Raw genomic sequence first — 20,572 nt, 5'->3', positions numbered from 1 at the left:
TACAGTGTTTTAAGAAAAACATGTCATATTTCATATAATTAACTAACCTACATAACTTCTTTAATCTAATCAAATGAGTTAAATAGGTCTTATATTAAGGATCGGAGAAACAATTTTTTTGACTTAGGGACATTGAGCATGGGGCCTCTAGGTAGGGCCCAGCACCTTGAAAATTCTCCGTGCTTTGTGCTCGGTAATATAAGTCAAGAGGAGAAAACATATTTTCGAATTTATTTATTAATTTTTAATTCATATTATATCCACCATTTTCATTACATGCATATACTGAATATTACTTTATTAAGCTGAAAAATTAAAAAAAATTACTTCATTACAGTCAACAGAAGTTTGGAAATTTTGTATATATCTTTGGCTATTATAGTTTTAATAATGTCAGCATGATTTGTACTTTTTGCTATTTTTTAAAAGTAGAAAAATCGAATGTTCATTATTTTCATCTAATTTAATATCCTTTCATATCTATCTAATTTTTATGCCAACACCTAACTGCATTGATAGATACAGCAATAGAAAATTGGGGGACTTCAACTAATAAAGCAGAGCTCTTCAAATGACGAATATTCGATAGAGAGTGACAGTGCTCCCCACTTGGAAATTTGTTCCTCCTCAGTGCTCAGACACCGTAGGTCCCTATATAACGATATCTTTCAAAGGAAGCAAACACATTTTGGATTTTTATTTATTAAATTTTCATTCACACTAATTATATCCATCATTTTACTACTTTAACACACACAAAAACTGACAAAATAAATCGCTTTTTAACATTGAAAAAGAAGTTTGATATATAAATTATAAAATACATACCATATCGTAATAAATTTGATTTCATAGTTGTTATATATTTACGTCACATTTTCATATATTATATGGATATTTACGTTCACTTTTCGTCTTTACAAATTATTTTCTTTTCAATTTTTTTGTCATTTATATATAAAAATATTTCAAAGTTTATCTTTATTTTTTGATACATCAAAATTTATCTTTATGGTCAGCCAATGATGGGGAGAACCGATCAGGCCTGGAACTACAAGTACTAATTATTTAAGATTATTGTAATAACTAATAAATCCAGTTGAACGATCAACCTCTAATATGTTTAAGAATGAAAACAAGACTAATTTGAAATTTTAAAAGTAGTATTTTTTTTTTTTGAGATTTTCGTTAAAAAATCAAAATTATGTAGAGTGTGCTTTGATTATTATGGGCCAATAGAAAAAAGTACACATTATATATAGTCCAAACAAACTTTTGACTAATCAGTGCCTCCTTCACTAAGCACATATATATATATATGGGCGTCTGTATATGCGGAATTAAGAGAAATAACTCCAAAGATTATGATCCATATTCCACAAAACTCGTTTTCTCATAAAACAATAATCAAGACTACTGTTACATCACATAACAAAGTATGTTTGAAACTTGGAAAAATATATTGCATGGTGGATACGATATATTATTAAAGCCGTGTTTGGAATGATGATCCTCTAAAAAGAGGGGGCATCACGAAAAAGATGGTAATGAGATGAAATAATTTTAATAATGTCAACATGATTGATATTTTTTTGCTATATTTTTAAAGTATAAATGAAATCATCCTTATTTTTCATATAAATATATTTTATTTAACTTGTATTCAAAACGTCATCTAATTTTGTGATGGTAATTGCATTGATAGATACAGAGGAAAATGGGTGGAAGAGACCAATTTTTTTTGTGACTTTCATGAAATTGAGCTCTTCATAAAATAAGGATAACTCAATAGATAGGACCCACCACTTGGAAATTTCTTCCTTCTTGCTTGTGCTTAGCCCCCGTAGGCTCCTGGTTAACAATATACCTCCTCCTTCTGCCCCTAATCTATTATTAATATAAAAATTAATTAACTAATTTTAGTAAATTAAAAAAAATTATTAAGCTAATTATTTGTAATAAATAGATGTTGCCTTTCTTAAAATATCCTTGCTAATCATGTGTATTAGTTATAATTACTATTTGATGGAACATAAGGAGTGTCTTGAAAAAATAGATAAATATGATAGACAACATGAATTATGGTCTTATATTTAGAATGAAATTGAAAGTCAAATTAGTTCTTACTACCTCCGGTCCTAATTATAAGAGCTAGTTGACTAATTTGAGGAGATTAAGGAAGTAAGTTGAGTTAGTTATTTGTCCTAAATATATGTTGTCTTTCCTAAAATATCCTTGCTAATCAAGTGTATTGACTAGAACTATTATTGCTAGAAGGACTACTTTGGAAAAAATATATATAAATATGAGAGACAAAGTGGATTGGGGTCTTATATTTAGGATCAAAATAAAAGTCAAATAGGGTCTTATATCGAGGACCGGAGGTATTACATCAAGGACTTTCAAGAAACAAATAGCGAAAATGATAGAAAAATATCTATTGAATTTCAAAACGATAAACAGGTGATTTTAATATATTTGGAGTAGTAAAAACTATCACAAATATAGTCAAAATCATTACTAGAATAATCAACAAGACCTATTTATCTCTTTAAAATTTAACAGGTATATTTCTGTCACTTTCTCTAAAAAAAATAATTTGGATTTCTATTTATTAAATTTTAATTCATATTGATCATATCCACCATTTGTAATCACATATATACTTGGTCAAAAAAATAGAAGGGTTATAAATGACATTTCATCACTTTGGAAGCATCTATAAAATTGGTTGGACTGGAAGACTTTGGGGTCTATTGTTCTGATTCCAAAAGTGGTAGGTCCCCCGCAGGTGGGTCAACATATGTTAATATCTTAGGGTGTGTTTGGATGAAACCAAACCATGGTTTGGAGAATAGCTTCTGGAGAATAGATTCTGAAAAAAATAGATTTTGGGAAGAATAGATTTTGTGAAAAAGTAATTTTGAGAAGTGTGAGTGTTTGGATAGTTGTTATTAAAAGTACTTTTTATATATACAAATTGGCATAAATTAATATGATAATTATAGAAAAAATATATTTTATGATATATTTTAATTTGAAGGAATAAAATTGTTAATAATATTTTTTATTAACATATATTAATAATATATAAGATAATATAATTAATAAATAATTAATATGTATATATATTTATAAGATATAAGATTAAATATGTTTATAAAAAATATGTTTATAAAAAAAACAACAAGATACATATCCTATAGGCTCTCACACTCTCCCTTTTTTCTCCAAAAGTAAAAAACTTCTGCTTTTCCCAAAACCATGGTTTTGGAGTCAAAACCATGGTTTTGAACCCAAACCATGGTTTTGATTTTTTTAAGGGTGTTTGGCTAACATTTTTCCCAAACCATGGTTTGGGTCCCAAAACCATGGTTTGGAGTGCTTGCCAAACACACCCTTAGTTGTTTGAAATTTCTCACTGAACATACTAGAATGCAAGATGCAAACCTTCCATAAAAGTACAAAAGAGCATTCCCTCCACAGTGGGCCCAAATGGGCGTCTGTATGTGTGGAATTAAGAGAAATAATTGCAGAGATAATTTACATATTCCACAAAATTCGTTTTCTCATGAAACGATAATCAAGACCCATTCATCATATATACAAACTATCTTTGAAACTAGAAACAACTTCTCCTTCTAGAGCCTTTATTTCCACTTATTACGTTGCGGAGACCATACCATATAGTATTAAGGTCGTGTTTTGGTGTCATCCTATGAAAAAGGGGCATCACGAAAAAAAACAAAAGTTTTAAAATATCAACATGATTTACTTCTTCTTCTTCTGTTATTTTGTTGGGGGCTATTTTTAAAGTTAGAAATGAAATATTTATTATTTTTCATTTTCTTTTGTCATTATTAACTCAACAAGAGAAACTTACATACCTATTATATCCGCTATTTTTTGCTTAAGCATATGAATACTGCTGTAACACACCAAAAATAAAAGCATTGCGATCCTATATCTATGACCAAATCAATTTCTAGCTAATTTTTGTATTAAAGACTAGAGGTAACATGTGGATACCCACATTCATCTGTCCTCTTTACAAAATTTTCATTTTCTTTTCAAATTTTGTGTAATTTATTTATAAAAATAAAATTAATTATTATTACATTATCATTAATTTAATACGGTTTTATCGTTAACTTATTATTTTTTTTATATTTTTATTTGTTTGAGTCTTATTTAAAATTATTTCTATCTTTTTTTGTTACAAGTATTGGAATTTCGAAAGGCTCTATTTTGTTCAGCCTAATAAAAAAAATCAGAAAAGGTCTGCAAAAATAGATAAATATGAGAGACTAAGTAGATTAGGGTCTTATAATTATAGTTTTTAGCAAAATTTAAAATAAATTTTGATGGTGAAAGAAAATTGGGATTCAATTTTGTCCTTTTTTTTTTTTAAAGCTGATTTTTTACAAAGAGATAGATTTACGAGAACAAGGGGTAAAATATTTCAAAATGGAGGAAACAGTTTTATGCTGGTCAATGGATGGGATAATAATAGATCACGTCTAGAACAACAAGTACTCATTAAGTATTCAATATTAACTCCGGTCCTTAATATAAAAGCTAGTTAACTAATTTGAGTAGATTAAAAAAATTAGTTAAGTTAATTATTCATAATAAACAGGTATTATCTTTCCTAAAATATCCTAACTAATCAAGTGTATTAGTTAGAATTATCATTATTGCAAGGACTATTTTAAAAAAATAAATAAATATGAGAGATCAAGTAGATTAGGGTCTTATATTTATAATCAAAATAAAAAACAAACGAGCTTTTATATTAAAGATTGAGGGCAGTATTATTGTAATAACTAATAAAATCATAGAAAGAAAAGTTGGTTGTTATGACTTAAAACAGATTAGTTTGCTTTAATCAATGTCTTAAAACGATGAACTCTTCTAACAAGCAACTTTTTTGTCAACGCAGTTCCTAACAACCACACTTGAATCAACTAGTAAATCATGATTGCTGAATTCACAACTACATATATATACATATATATATATATATATATATTAAGCGTATTCCGAAAATGGGATATTTTAGCTCATGAAATAATTGTTCTTATTTTTTATATCATTTTCCCATAAATATGAAATTTAATTAAAAAAAAACATAATGTACCATTTTATTTTTAAAATATTGCTATAACAAACACACAAGAACAATCGAAATAATCTAATTATACTTAATTTAAGGAATATGGCGAATTTATAAAAGCATACAGCGACATGCCCAATTTTTTTCCCCTAAAAAAACATTTGGACAAGGTGTTAAAAATGGTTTTTCAGGGGGCAAATATATGCCGGGCACTATACTAATGGAAGACCTTGACTTATATACGTCTTGCAAACATGCAATTATTGTACTAAAGGGAGATTATTACAAAAATTCTTATGGGGCCAACGATGCTCTATTCCCGATCATGAAAATAGTTATTAGTTATTTAATTCCCAAAGTGAAGCATGCATGCATGTATATCACTTAATGGTGGATCTGCTTTTCATATTTTCTTCTTCTTTTTATAACGATAGTGGTAACTTCATATTAGTCTTTCTTTTTTTTTCTTTTGCGGAAGGTAACTTTTGATTTTGGTTACTCAATCATCATTATCATAAGTAGGCTTTTATTTTATTTTAGTCTTATTTTGAAATGTTTTTTTAAAAAAAGGATATATTTATAATTTTCCTGATTAAATTAATACGGAGGAAGGACGCGTATACAGGTTAAACGCTAAATTATTGACTTTTGTGAACAATTTTTTTTTTTTGGAAAGTTGCTTTTGAATAAGACAGATTTATCTGAACAAGGAGTAAAATATTTCAAAGTTTGCCTTATTACAAGTACTAATTATTTAATATTATTGTAATAACTAATGACCAATCAATCCAGTTGAACGATAAGCCTCTGATGTGTTTAAGAATTAAAAAAAGAAAGAGGACATTTTGACAAGGGAAAAGAATTTTTTTCCCTGATAGTAATTAGCAAAAAAAAAATGACAGATAAAGAAGTCTGAAATTATGGTATCCTAATTCAGACACCTAGCACTTGAAAATGATGGGGAAGAAAGTAAACTCGAATTGAAGTTTTAAAATTTAAAAAAATTACAAAAACGCCCCATTAAAATAAAGGCTCAATTTGGGTATTCCAAACTTTTCTTAAAGAATAATAAAGGAGCATTTTTGTAAATTTTTTTTAATTTTAAAATCTCAATTTGGGTTTACTTTTTTATTTGTCATTTTGAAGTGTTACATGCCTGAATTGGGATATGACAGTTTCCGGCTTCTTTTTCTACTTTTTCCCCAATAAATGAAAGGTACAGCAAAACATTGAAGTTTAAATTGCCATTTTCGTAGTTTGCAATATAAACGTAATGTAATGATGACAGTATAGTATGTCATAGATGCGGTATATTTTATTACCATTATTCGTAACCGCAAATAGAATCCAGTAATCTCACATGTGCAATTTCAGATCTGCCACTTGATGAATTTAATATTTATGGTATATCATTGGCTTCAAATCAAATTAAATGCTTTGTTCCACCTGTCCTATTAAAGATTTGATTTTTAGACATTTGAGAAAATCAAGTTTCAAGATTTGTTCATTCATGTGGCAAGGGAATGAGTGCAATTGTTAAAAATTTGGTAGTTTTCAATCTCTCAAATAATAATTTATTAGGAAAACTTTCTGATTGTTGGGATCATTTTAAATCTTTAAGGATTCTTGATTTATCTAATAATCGACTCTCAGAAGGATCCCTAATTTTATGGGGTCTTTAAGTCAACTTAAGTAGTTGGTTTTGCGAAACAATTGCTTTAGTGGTGTACTACCCTCGTTTGAAAATGTAACTGAAATGGGAATGTTAGATTTGGGAAAAAATGATAGGTCAAGAACAATACCACTTTCATGGACAGGAGACAACTTAAAGTTGGAAACTCTTAGCTTGCGAATAAATAAATTGGATGGAAAGTTGCCCTTGCATCCGTATTATTTACCAAAGGCCAGGGTTTTGGATCTCTTTTTTAACTAGTTTACAAGACCAATACCAAGTTGCCTCAGTTGGTTGCAATGGCTCAGAAATATGTTATAAATGATTCTGATCGTTTTATCAGACTGGTGGAGAACAAAAAATTTCAAACAGGTAAATTTTTTATTGGAATTTTCCTATGTGTGGAAAGAAAGAGAATTGGTGTACAATAACCGTTATAGGCTTATAAACATTGATCTCTCTCACAATAAATTGGAGGGGGAAATGCCGACAGGTTGAGATTCCTTAATTTATCATCAAATAATTTGTTATACCTAAACCCAAGTTCTGTTGGATCCAGTTTATACAGATTTTCGCAATAACCTTTGCATTAGCGAATAATTTGAAAATAATTTTTTATAGTGAAATTTTGACAGGCGAATAATGAATTTTATTTATGTTGTATAATTTGTCTACATTCGTAAGCGTTAAATATGTTTGTAAAATTTCTGGCAAAAAATATGTTTGTAAAATATAGTTCTTATTTGGATTAGCAGTGAATAATTGTGATTTTAAATAGTCGTAATTCTTATAAGTGATAATGAGTAAAAATTACGTTGGTTAATGGTGGTTCTTGCTTGAATACTTTTTTTAGACTTTGAGAATGTTACTTCTCTAGTCCTATTTATAGGACAGAGAAAGAAGGTATTTTTTTATCCTATTTATAGGGTACTGAGAGAAATTTTTTTATATGGATGTATAATTTTACCCCTCATTTATTATTGTGTTAACTTTGTTTATACAAGGTATAATGTATATTAAATAGGAATAAAGTTGAAAATTCATTAAATTTTAAATGAAAGTTAATAAAATTTAAAGTTTTTTTTTGTCTGTGTGAAACATGTTGGAAGTGCCTTATAAATAGGATCAAAGAAGTATGTTTGGACATATATAATTACTAAAAAGCAACACAGGTTAATAGGATAAATATAATTTAATATAAGTCTCATAAGCAGTAATTATCATTATTATTATTTAAATATAATTTTAAGGTAGATCGGTGAATTTCTAATTACTAAACTTCTATGGGGATTTTCCATTCCAAGTACAAAAGCTACTATGACGCGTTTAAAAAAGGTTGGATTATATAGTTTTATAAAGAAATTGCCAATCAGGTAAAAATAAATAATAATAATAAAGAAATTGCCAAGAATGTTCGGCGGCTCCATCAGTAATTGATTTGGGTAGGCGACACGCGGAAATGAATTATATGTCGGATTATTTTGACCGAATTAATTATATTTATATATTGTTTGAATAATGATTTTTGTTTGTTGATGGGGACTGGAGAGTCTTTTGATTTAATTCCAAACCCGTGGCCCCAAGTACAGAGTGAGATGACCACGGCAATAAAGTAATGCAGAATGCAACAATAATAAAGACTTGTTTTATTAGATGAGGCCGGTTTCGCGTGACGTCATTGAGCTATATGTAAAACTAAATCTTTAAATATCCTGTTAAAAAGTAATTACAGAATATTAAAATTAAAAGAATAAAAGTTCTGTAAAGTGTGCTTTGGTTATTAACTAGCTAATTAAAAAATTAGTGCGTTTATAGTCCAAATAACCTTTTGACTAAACGATGCACCCTTCACTAGGCGCATATTGGGTGAATGTAATAATGGAATTGAAGATTTGAGGGGAATAATTTCAAAGATCATTTACATATTCCTCTGGTTCTATTTATTAGATACCAAAACCATTTTACTTAATTTTATTTCTAAGTCATATCATTTAATATCTAGCATGAATGTATATAACTATCCTATAGATTATTACTTTCTTAAAAATATATATATATCAAATAAAAGTAAAGTTAGATAATTATTAATTTCAAAACATAGTTAACGTAATCTAAGTTTTTTTTTTCCAGTGAAATATAAAAGATTACTTATAAATACGGAAAATAAAAGTGCTAGATGGTAATGATTGCAATAGCCAATAGATACAGAAAAATTAATATCTGTTGTGACATTAATATATTAATAAAATCGAGCTCTTCATGAAATGACGAATATTCAATAGATAGTGCTCACCACCGGGATAGGAAATTTCTTCCTCCTTGTGCTCTGAGATGTTAGGTCACTGGGTTCCCATTTAACGATATTCTTCAAAGGGAAGCAAACACATTTTGGATTTTTATTTATTAAATTTTAATTCACACTAATCATATGCATCATTTTTACTACTTTAACGCACACGAAAACTCATAAAATAAATCATTTGTAACAGTGAAAAGAAGCTTGATAAATTATAAAATACATTATAGCGTAGTAAATTTGATTTCATAGTTGTTATATATTTACGTCACATTTTTATATATTATATGGATATTTACGTTCACTTTTCCTCTTTACAAATTATTTTCTTTTCAAATTTTATGTCATTTATATATAAAAATATTTTAAAGTTTACCTTTATGGTCAGCCGATGATGGGGAGAACCGATCAGACCTGGAACTACAAGTACTAATTATTTAAGATTATTGTGATACCTAATAAATCGTTGAACGATCAGCCTCTAGTATGTTTAAGAATTAAAAAAAGAAAAAGAGACACAGAAAAAGATAGCAATCAGCAAATGAAAGGTTTAGTTGAACAATGAAGTTTAATGCAATGAGGACAGTACAGCACGCCATAGAAGCTGTATATCTCAACAGCTGAAAGACACGTGTCGTTCTTTCTCATTTTTCCTTCTTGTCTATCCTCTGTTCATCTGCTGCTCTGTTTCGGGCAGATACCTTCAACTGCACGTTGCGCAATCTATTTTTCTCTTTTTCAATTAGAAGTCAACAATTTAGGGCTTGTTTAGAGCTCCATTCAAAACGAACTTTTAAATAAAGTAAGTTGAGACAAAATTCTACTCATATATTTATCTTGTATTCTATAAATCACATTTAAAAAGCTATTTATAAGTGAATCCAAAAAAATCTTTAATCGCCTAACACGTGAATGTAGGATTTGAAGTCATATAATCGAGACGAGACTTAATTATGCTACTCATGCGCTGAAATTTTTTCACCAAAATGCATAGATATTCATCTTTTTTTCTCAAAGCTTTGGCTTTCTTTTTTTGCCACTCGTTTCATTGTAATTTTAGTTCACAGAAACAGACAAGCTAGTGAATTCCAGACGGCAAAACAAAGGTCAATTATTGAGATTAACAGCATTTAATAGACAAATCCAGTAATTTTGCTTCCAGTTGCTTTCTGGTGTATTGTAAACAAGGATAGCCGTTGTTGTTTTGGAAAGATGCATGGAATATTATGACTCAATGCTTTCTGTTAGACCCAATCCTTACAGGATTTGCTGCAGGCTCATAAAATATACGTCAATTTTATGTTAACCAAACTAATTACAATTATTATTTAATATCATTGCGCATAATTTATGCAAATGCATTCTGACGCTGATTTCAATGAAGCTTGAATTCGACATACTTTTCATAAAAATAATATCAAATACTGAATATTTTTAAAATATAATTTTTCAAATACTAATATTTTTCGTTTTCATTTTCATTAGGCCCGTTAGTATAATATTATTTTAAGATATATTTTAAAATAATATTGTCGAAATTTTTTCCATCAATTTATTCATTAATATAATATAAAAGGTATGTGAAATGAATAAAACATATTCATGGTGCTCAGTAGCTCAAATCGTTCTAAACCCTAAAAAATTTAGTCATTTTTACGATTATTTCCATAACAATAATAGTAGTAGTATGATGAAGATGATGATGATAAGGAGGAGGAGGAGTCTTTTTTTTTTTGGGTAATAAGAGCCAAATTTATTTAATTTATTAGGATAAACCGGTACATATTACTTGGGCCTCAATGCAACCAATCTTCCGAAACAGGAAGAGGGAAAAAAACCAAAGAAGCTCAGGTGAAAGCAGAGACTTAAATTCAACTGGAGGAGGAGGTTGAGTCAAGTGGTTGTTAGGAGTTGACTTGAAAAGGGAAAAGGAAAGCAGCTGAATGTTAGGATAGCACACTGTTTTAAATGTTAAGCCATTAAAAGAAAGCAAAAACTCAATTTAAATTCCTTCCAATCGTGTTATTCGGGGGAGACCTTGACTTATAGGGTATGTCTGGTGTAGACACGCAATTATTGTTCACATCATTAGGAAGACCTTGAGTTATAAATAAGGAGGCCAGGGTTGTTCATCTCATGTACTTGTTTGAGTTTCACGTTGCATGAGCTAGCCGCAATAATGACGAGTGTGAGTTATCTAACCCTTGTGAAACTACAGCAACCAATCATCATACTCATGATGCTGCACTTGCGGGGTGAGTTGTTCATGACAGGGTCATGTTGGAGAATGGGAGATGCCAACGCTAGTTGCCTGCACAAGGAAAGACGAGCTCTTCTTAGCATGAAGAATGCCTTTGTGGATGATTATGGTTGTCTGTCTTAATGGGGCTCTTCTCCAGATTGTTGCGATTGGAGTGGTGTTCTTTGTAATCCTCACACTGGCCACGTTGAGATGCTCGATCTTTATGGTGGTGGGTGGCCCTCGCAGCTTTTAAGGGGTGAGATTAGCCCATCATTGATGGACTTGCAAAACTTAAACTATTTGAATCTCAGTGCCAATGATTTCAATGGGAGTCAAATCCCAAAATTTTTTGGTTCTCTCACCAAATTACGATACCTTGATCTATCTGGTTCTTCTTTTGGTGAAAAAATACCAACTGAACTTTGCAAGCTTTCAAACTTGTTGGTTCTAGATCTTTCCTCCAACTCTTTAGTTGGTAGTATACCTTTCCATCTTGCGAACCTTTCAAGGGGTGAGATTAGCCCATCATTGATGGACTTGCAAAACTTAAACTATTTGAATCTCAGTGCCAATGATTTCAATGGGAGTCAAATCCCAAAATTTTTTGGTTCTCTCACCAAATTACGATACCTTGATCTATCTGGTTCTTCTTTTGGTGAAAAAATACCAACTGAACTTTGCAAGCTTTCAAACTTGTTGGTTCTAGATCTTTCCTCCAACTCTTTAGTTGGTAGTATACCTTTCCATCTTGCGAACCTTTCAAGTCTGCAAGAGCTCTATCTAGTTGGGAATGATTTAGTGGGAAACATTCCTAGCCAACTTGGTAATCTTTCAAGCTTGGAGACACTCTAGATTGGCAACAATGATGGTTTGAAAATTGATGACAAGAGTTTCACTGCCATTGAGTGGCTTTCCAATCTTCGGTCGTTAACTTTGCTTGATTTAAGCTATGTTTCCAATCTTAATTACTCTGACAACTTGTTGCCAATTATTGGAAAGCTTCCAAACCTGAGAAGGCTATGGCTTGAAAATTGTAGCCTGACAGACAATAATATTCCATCAACTCCTCCATCCCATTTGAATTTTTCAGCATCTCTCTCAACTCTTAATCTCAATGACAACAAGCTGACATCATCATTATTCCCTTGGTTGTTCAATCTAAGCTCTAATCTCATACGCCTTTCTCTGTCCAACAATCACTTAGGTGGTCCCATTCCAGATGATTTTGGAAAAAACATGAACTCTTTAGTGTCTCTTGACCTTTCCTATAATGACCTAAATGGAACAGTGAGTGACATCTATTTTGATAATCTCACCAAGTTACAATACTTGGACTTATCTGATAATTTCTTGACCCTCAAATTCAGCACCGATTGGATTCCTCCATTTCAATTACAGTGGTTACGGTTATTTCACTGTAAGTTGGGCCCTGGATTCCCTAGATGGCTTCGGACTCAAAATAATTTACGATCTTTATATGTTTCTCATGCTGAAATCAATGATTCTGTACCAAAGTGGTTTTGGAGACTTGTAAAGGGAGCAAATACTCTTAAAATAGAATCGAACAATCTCACAGGTGTAATTCCGGATCTGACACTTGAATTGAATGTTCCTGACATATCATTGGCTTCCAATCAAATTAAAGGCTCTGTTCCAGAGTTCCTACTAAAGAGCATAATTTTAGACATTTCAGAAAATCTAATTTCAAAATTTGTTCATTCATGTGCCAAGGGAAGGAGTGCAATTGTTGAAAATTTGGCATTTTTAAATCTCTCAAGCAACAACTTATCAGGGGCACTTCTTGGTTGTTGGGATCATCTCAAATCATTACAGATTCTTGACTTATCCAATAATCAACTCTCAGGAAGGATTCCTAACTTTATAGGGTCCTTAAGTCAACTAAAGCAGTTAGTTCTACGAAACAATTGCTTCAGCGGTGGACTGCCTTCCTTCGAAAATGCAACTAAACTGGGAATGTTAGATTTGGAAAAAAATGACTTGTCAGGACCAATACCACCTTCATGGACAAGAGACAATCTCAAAGAGTTGGAAACTGTTAGCCTACGAATGAATAAATTAGATGGAAAGTTGCCCTTGCATTTATGTTATTTACCGAAGGCCAGGGTTTTAGATCTCTCTTTTAACAAGTTTACTAGACCAATACCTAGTTGTCTCGACAAGCTGGTTGCAATGGCTCAGAAATATGTTCCAAATGTTTACGACGATGTTATCAGCGTCTCTGAGAACGGAACAGTTCAAGTAGATAGAATATTTTATTGGAAGTTGCCTATGGTGTGGAAAGGAAGAGAATTGGTTTACAATGACCACTATGGGCTTATGAACATTGATCTCTCTCACAATCAATTGGAGGGGGAAATGCCAACAGGAATTGTCAAATTGGTTGAGTTAAGATTCCTGAATCTATCGTCAAATAGGCTGAGTGGAAAAATCATTTTAGAGATAGGACAACTAAAATCTCTAGAAGTTCTGGATCTATCGAGAAATCACTTTGATGGAGAAATTCCTTCAACTCTTGCTGAAATATCTTCACTCAGTGTTTTGGATTTATCAAACAACAACTTGTCAGGAAAAATTCCAACAGGAACACAATTGCAATCTTTTGAGCCCTACTGCTATGAAGGAAATCCTTACCTCTGTGGGAGGCCATTGGACAAGCTGTGTCCTTCTGAAGAACATCCATTAGGGAATGTGACACAAGCCAACCAAGATGTTGATGAAAACGATTCTTTCATGAAAGGATTCTACGAAAGCTTGGGCGTGGGATTTGCTATTGGATTTTGGATAGTGTTTGGATCACTGTTAGCTACTCGATCATGGAGGCATGCCTACTTCAATTTCATAGCGAAGGTGTCAGACTCTATCTATGTGTCAACATTGCTTCTGGTGGCAAGATGGCTCAGGTGGCTCCGCAATTAAAAGGTAATATTTTCTTAATTACAGTTGTTATCTATCAACAAAAGATTTACATTACTCATGTGTTTCTTTCTCTGTTATATCTCAATTGTAAGATTGAATTGTTTTGTTGCTGATTGTCATCGTATCAGCTGGAGCTTGGCATTTTGGGGTTTATCTGCAACAGCCCAAACACAACTCTTGCTTATCAGATTCTGTAGCAAGTGTCACATGATGGTCTGTGCAAGTGGGCATATAGTGTGGTAGAAATTAATAGAAGGCAAGAAGAATAAGAAATTTTATTGTATCATCCTCTTTTCTTACTTCTTTAGTTTTGGGATCGGACTATGTATTCTGTATTGGGCCTGTAATATTATTGCAATCTTTATTAGCATGAATCTGTTTTTAGTTTGGTTGTGTTATGAATTTCATTATCGTACTTCGAGTATTAAAAAATTATGGCAAATTATAACGGATTCATGAGCAGAACAAAATGCTGCCACCAAATTTTTGGGTGATATCGACATTCTCAATTATTTACAGTTATTACATGCAATAATCTATGAATTTGGAAAAGTCCGCAAAAGGGGGTTGTGCTCGCAAAAAGATTTTCATGTGAGTCATCGGCCATTAGATATAAGCCTTGTTCTACTAAGCAGAGTCATTCACAAGCGATTCATGAGTTGTGAAACTAACTCTTATGATAATAAGAAGTCGCATTTCCCTCCTAACGCTTGACTTTTTTATTTTATCTTTGAAAATTTGAAGATTCCTCATTGTAATGCTGCCAAATAGATATTTGCATAATCAATCATCATGCTAATAGAGAAATTGGAGCAACCCCCTCAAAGGACAGGGGTATCTATCAAGATATTGCAACGTTGGATGTGATAAATTAATTAGCAGCGACCAGGATTATATATGCATATATATATATTTGATATATTAGATGATAGACTATTTATTCTAATAAATTCGGGTTGTTGTTTCTGTACTCTGCTTAAATTCTCTTCGCATGCTCTCTCTTTCTTGCTATTCATGTTGTATCCTTAGCTTACGATTGGCATTCTTTGTGGTAAATGATAGATATTTACTTCTTGATATGATTATATTAGTCCTATAAAGTACTACGTTGGTTCCAATTAAAGTTCAAACATCACAAGCACATTACAATGATCTAATAATCCAACCCACCTTTTGTGGAAAATCATTTACTGGGGACAAATCATTTGCTAGCAGCATGCCGTTATTATTTTGCAAATAGAAGAGTTGCTTTCTGCTTTTTCTTTCTATATTGTTTATCAACTAAATTTGTTCAATCAGTCGTCAAGCCAATAAATCAAGAAGGTACTTTTCAATGTAATAAGGCGGATTTGAAAACATTTTGAATGACTTAAAAATTTAGAATTACCCTATGTTTAGTATGAGGGAAATAGAAGGAAGAGGAGAAAAAGTTTTCACGAGCTCGATTTGGAAAATTAAAGAAGTAGGGTCATAAAATTTTAATAAAAGGAAAATATAAAATAAAAGAGTAATAAAAATTAATTAAAAGTTTTTAAGTCTACTTATCTAATTTTTTATATCAAACTCATCAAAAATTTCCCTACCATTCCCTCCCGTCCATTTCTCTCATACCAAACAAATCATTAGTTAAAAAAAAAAGTAAGGTTATTGGTTGTTATTGTCAGTAAATTAAAAGGGAGCAGGAATTAAATAAATAACCATGGTTGAAGCACCCCAGTTAAAAAGATGGAAGTTAACAATCTCCCCTCATTCGAGGAATATGCTTGGGTAGATGGATTTTGTAATTTTATTTTGCCAACAAAGAACACTTTATAAAATGAAGGAATTAGATAAAAATTTGTACAAAATTAAAAGATTAAAGGTAAACTTTTATCAGAATATTTTCATATTCTTAGTATGAGACTGATTTGAAATTTTGAAATTAGTATTTTTTTTAGATTTTTCTTAAAAATCAAAATTATGTAGTGTGCTTTGATTATTATTGGCCCATAGAAAAAAGTACACATTATATATAGTCCAACCAAACTTTTGACTAGTCAGTGCATCATTCACTAAGCGCATATGTGTGTGTGTGTATATGGGTGTCTGTATATGTAGAATTAAGAGAAATAACTCCAAAGATTATGATCCATATTCCACAAAAATCGTTTTCTCATAAAATAATAATCAAGACTACTGTGACATCACATATACAAAGTATGTTTGAAAGTTGGAAAAAAATATTGCGTGGTGGAGACAATATATTATTAAAGCTGTGTTTGGAATGGTGATCCTCTGAAAAAGATGGTAAAGAGATGAAATAATTTTAATAATGTCAACATGATTTATATTTTTTAAATGAAATAATCCTTATTTTTCATATAAATTTATTCTATTTAATTTGTATTCCAAACGTCATCTAATTTCGTGATGGTAATTGCATTGATAGATACGGAAGAAAATTAGTGGAGGAGACCATTTTTTTTGGTGACTTTCATAAAATTGAGCTCTCCATGAAATAAGGATTATTCACTAGATGGGGCCCACCACTTGGAAATTTATCTCCTCCTGCTTGTGCTCGCTCACCGTAGGTTCCTAGCTGACAATACGCCACTTCCTCATGTCCTTAGTATGTCTTTATATAACAAATCACAAAAATTTGTTAAGTTACTTATTCATAGTAAATAGATATTAATTTTTTTAAAATATTTTTTTAATCATATATTGGTTATAACTATTATTTACTAAAACTTTTAATATGTGTAACTATTACAAATACTATTTTAAAAAGAATAGATAAATAGGAGAGATAAAATAGATTGTACTATTATATTTATGAAAAAATTAAAAATCAAACTAGTTTTTATATTAAAAAATTTCAAAAAAAGAAAAAATGATAGAAAAATATTTATTAAATTTCAAAATGATAAACATGTGATTTTGATAGATTTTGAGTAGTCAAAACCATTACAAAAATAGTCAACAAGATCTATTTATCTTTTTAAAATTTAAAAGATCTATTTATTTATTAAATTTTAATTTACATTGATTATATCCATCCTTAGTCATCACATATATGTATATAATGCACACAAAAAAATCTTACAAAAATTACTTTGTAACATTAAACAGCACTTTGAAAAATCATAAAAATACATTATATAACTACCGGATTCAAATATAGGAGTCCACCATAAATATTATTTTATTTGATCTCTGATTCTAAATATTGAATTTAGATAACTAATTTTAAAAAAATTAAAAATATATTTATAAGATTTAAGGAAGACAGTGACTTTTTTTGATCGGCTAGAGTCTTTTGTGATTTTGTTTTAATTCCAAATTCGTAACCCCACGCGCCACGGAGCGGGATGACCACGGTCAAAAAGTACACATTTATATTTTTATAGTCCAAATAAACGGTTGACTAAACTGTATTAGACTATTTGTGGAATTAAGAGAAATAATTCAACTTACCAACTTCTTGTAATTTTTCATTTTCGTGACCTGTCCTCATTTCAATTACATCAAGTATCACTTGTGTTCAATCTTTTTGAATTGAAGAAATTATAAATGGTTTTGAATTTTTCAACTATCAATTACTTGTTGAATTTTAAAATAATAAATAAATGGTTTTGACAGATTTTGACTCAGTATTACTTATTTATCATTTTAAAATTTAACTGGTATTTTTTTTCGTGTTTTCCAAATTAAAGTGCATGTAATTGTTTACCTCAGAAAAAGTCTCTGTGATTTTTTTGACTTAGAGACATTGGGCATGGTGCCTCTAGATAGAGCCCACCACCTTGAAAATTCTCCGTGCTTTGTGCTCGGTAATATATGCCCCGGGAGCGACACATTTTGGAATTTATTTATTAATTTTTAATTCATATTATATCCACCATTTTCATTGCATGCATATACTGAATATTACTTTAATAAGCTGAAATTTTTTTTAAAAAATCACTTCATTACATTAAACAGAAGTTTAGAAATTTTGTATAAATCTTTGGCTATTATAGTTTTAATAATGTCAGCATGATTTGCATTTTTTGCTATTTTTTAAAAGTAGAAAAATGGAATATTCATTATTTTCATCTAATTTAATATCCTTTCATGTCTATCTAATTTGTATACCAACACCTAACTTCGTTGATAGATATAGCAATGGAAAATTGGAGGACTTTAACTAATAAAATAGAGCTCTTCATGAAATGACGAATATTCAATAGAGAGGGATAGTGCTCCCCACTTGGAAATTTCTTCCTCCCTTGTGCTCAGACACAGTAGGTCCCTGTATAACGATATCTTTCAAAGGAAGCAAACACATTTTGAATTTTTATTTATTAAATTTTCATTCACACTAATTATATCCATCATTTTACTACTTCAACACACACAAAAACTGACAGAATAAATCGCTTTTTGACATTGAAAAGAAGTTTGATATATAAATTATAAAATACATATCATATCGTAATAAATTTGATTTCATAGTTGTTATATATTTACGTCACATTTTCATATATTACATGGATATTTACGTTCACTTTTCCTCTTTACAAATTATTTTCTTTTCAATTTTTTTGTCATTTATATATAAAAATATTTCAAAGTTTATCTTTATTTTTTGATACATCAAGGTTTATCTTTATGGTCAGCCAATGATGGGAAGAACCGATCAGGCCTGGAACTACAAGTACTAATTATTTAGGATTATTGTAATAACTAATAAATCCAGTTGAACGACCAACCTCTAATATGTTTAAAAATGAAAACAAGACTAATTTGAAATTTTAAAATTAGTATTTTTTTGAGATTTTCGTTAAAAATTCAAAATTATGTAGAGTGTGCTTTGATTATTATGGGCCAATGGAAAAAAGTACACATTATATATGGTCCAAACAAACTTTTGACTAATCAGTGCCTCCTTCACTAAGCATGCATATATATATATATATGGGCGTCTGTATATGTGGAATTAAGAGAAATAACTCCAAAGATTATGATCCATATTCCACAAAACTCGTTTTCTCATAAAACAATAATCAAGACTACTATTACATCACATAACAAAGTATGTTTTGAAACTTGGAAAAAAAATATTGCGTAGTGTAGACGGTATATTATTAAAGCCGTGTTTGGAATGATGATCCTCTAAAAAGAGGGGCATCACGAAAAAGATGGTAATGAGATGAAATAATTTTAATAATGTCAACATGATTTATATTTTTTGGCTATATTTTTAAAGTATAAATGAAATCATCCTTATTTTTCATATAAATTTATTTTATTTAACTTGTATTCAAAACGTCATCTAATTTCGTGATGGTAATTGCGTTGATAGATACAGAGGAAAATGGGGGGAGGAGACCAATATTTTTTGTGACTTTCATGAAATTGAGCTCTTCATGAAATAAGGATAACTCAATAGATAGGACCCACTGACCCACCACTTGAAAATTTCTTCCTTCCTGCTTGTGCTTAGCCACCGTAGGTTCCTGCTTAACAATATACCTTCCCCTTCTGCCCCTAATCCATCATTAATATAAAAACTAATTAACTAATTTTAATATATTAAAAAAATTTATTAAGCTAGTTATTTCTAATAAATAGATGTTATCTTTTTTAAAATATCATTATTAATCATGTGTATTAGTTATAATTACCATTTGATGAAACATAAGAAGTGTCTTGAAAAAATAGATCAATATAATAGATAAAATGAATTATAGTCTTATATTTAAAATGAAATTTAAAGTCAAACTAGTTCTTATATTAAAGACTTTCAAGAAACAAATAGCGAAAATGATAGAAAAGTATCTATTGAATTTCAAAACGATAAACAGGTGATTTTAATATATTTGGAGTAGTAAAAACTATCACAAATATAGTCAAAATCATTACTAGAATAATCAACAAGACTTATTTATCTCTTTAAAATTTAACAGGTATTTTTCTGTCATTTTCTCCAAAAAATAATTTGGATTTCTATTTATTAAATTTTAATTCATATTGATCATATCCACCATTTTTCATCACATATATACTTGGTCAAAAAAATAGAAGGGTTATAAATGACACTTCATCACTTTGGAAGCATCAATAAAATTGGTCGGACTGGAAGACTTTGATAATTGCCTGGGGTCTATTGTTCTAATTCCAAAAGTGGTAGGTCCCCCGCAGGCCCACACAGATAATGTGACAACCGCTCTTTCAAAACCATTTTAGATTAAATCCAACAATTTATTTGAATGATTAACCATGATAGAAAAGAAGAAACCTTAAAATTTTAAAATCGCTATCATGGTTAAAAGAAATAAACTTATA

General features: G+C 30.1%; 1 protein-coding gene across 1 annotated transcript; it reads left to right on the top strand.

Annotated features, from left to right (window-relative positions):
- Positions 1 to 12,562: 12,562 nt before the first annotated feature.
- Positions 12,563 to 14,263, top strand: LOC114745525 (receptor-like protein EIX2). Its single transcript, XM_028933685.1, has one exon. The coding sequence runs from the start codon at positions 12,563 to 12,565 to the stop codon at positions 14,261 to 14,263; it is 1,701 nt and encodes a 566-aa protein (XP_028789518.1).
- The last annotated feature ends 6,309 nt before the right edge of the window (positions 14,264 to 20,572 follow it).

This window comes from Neltuma alba, unplaced genomic scaffold, assembly GCF_004799145.2.
Source record: "Neltuma alba isolate B1F8T4 unplaced genomic scaffold, ASM479914v2 tig00004701_pilon, whole genome shotgun sequence".
In the NCBI taxonomy this organism is placed as follows: domain Eukaryota; kingdom Viridiplantae; phylum Streptophyta; class Magnoliopsida; order Fabales; family Fabaceae; genus Neltuma; species Neltuma alba.
The sequence above is the reverse complement of the archived record's forward strand: the minus strand, read 5'-3'. Positions and strand labels throughout refer to the sequence as shown.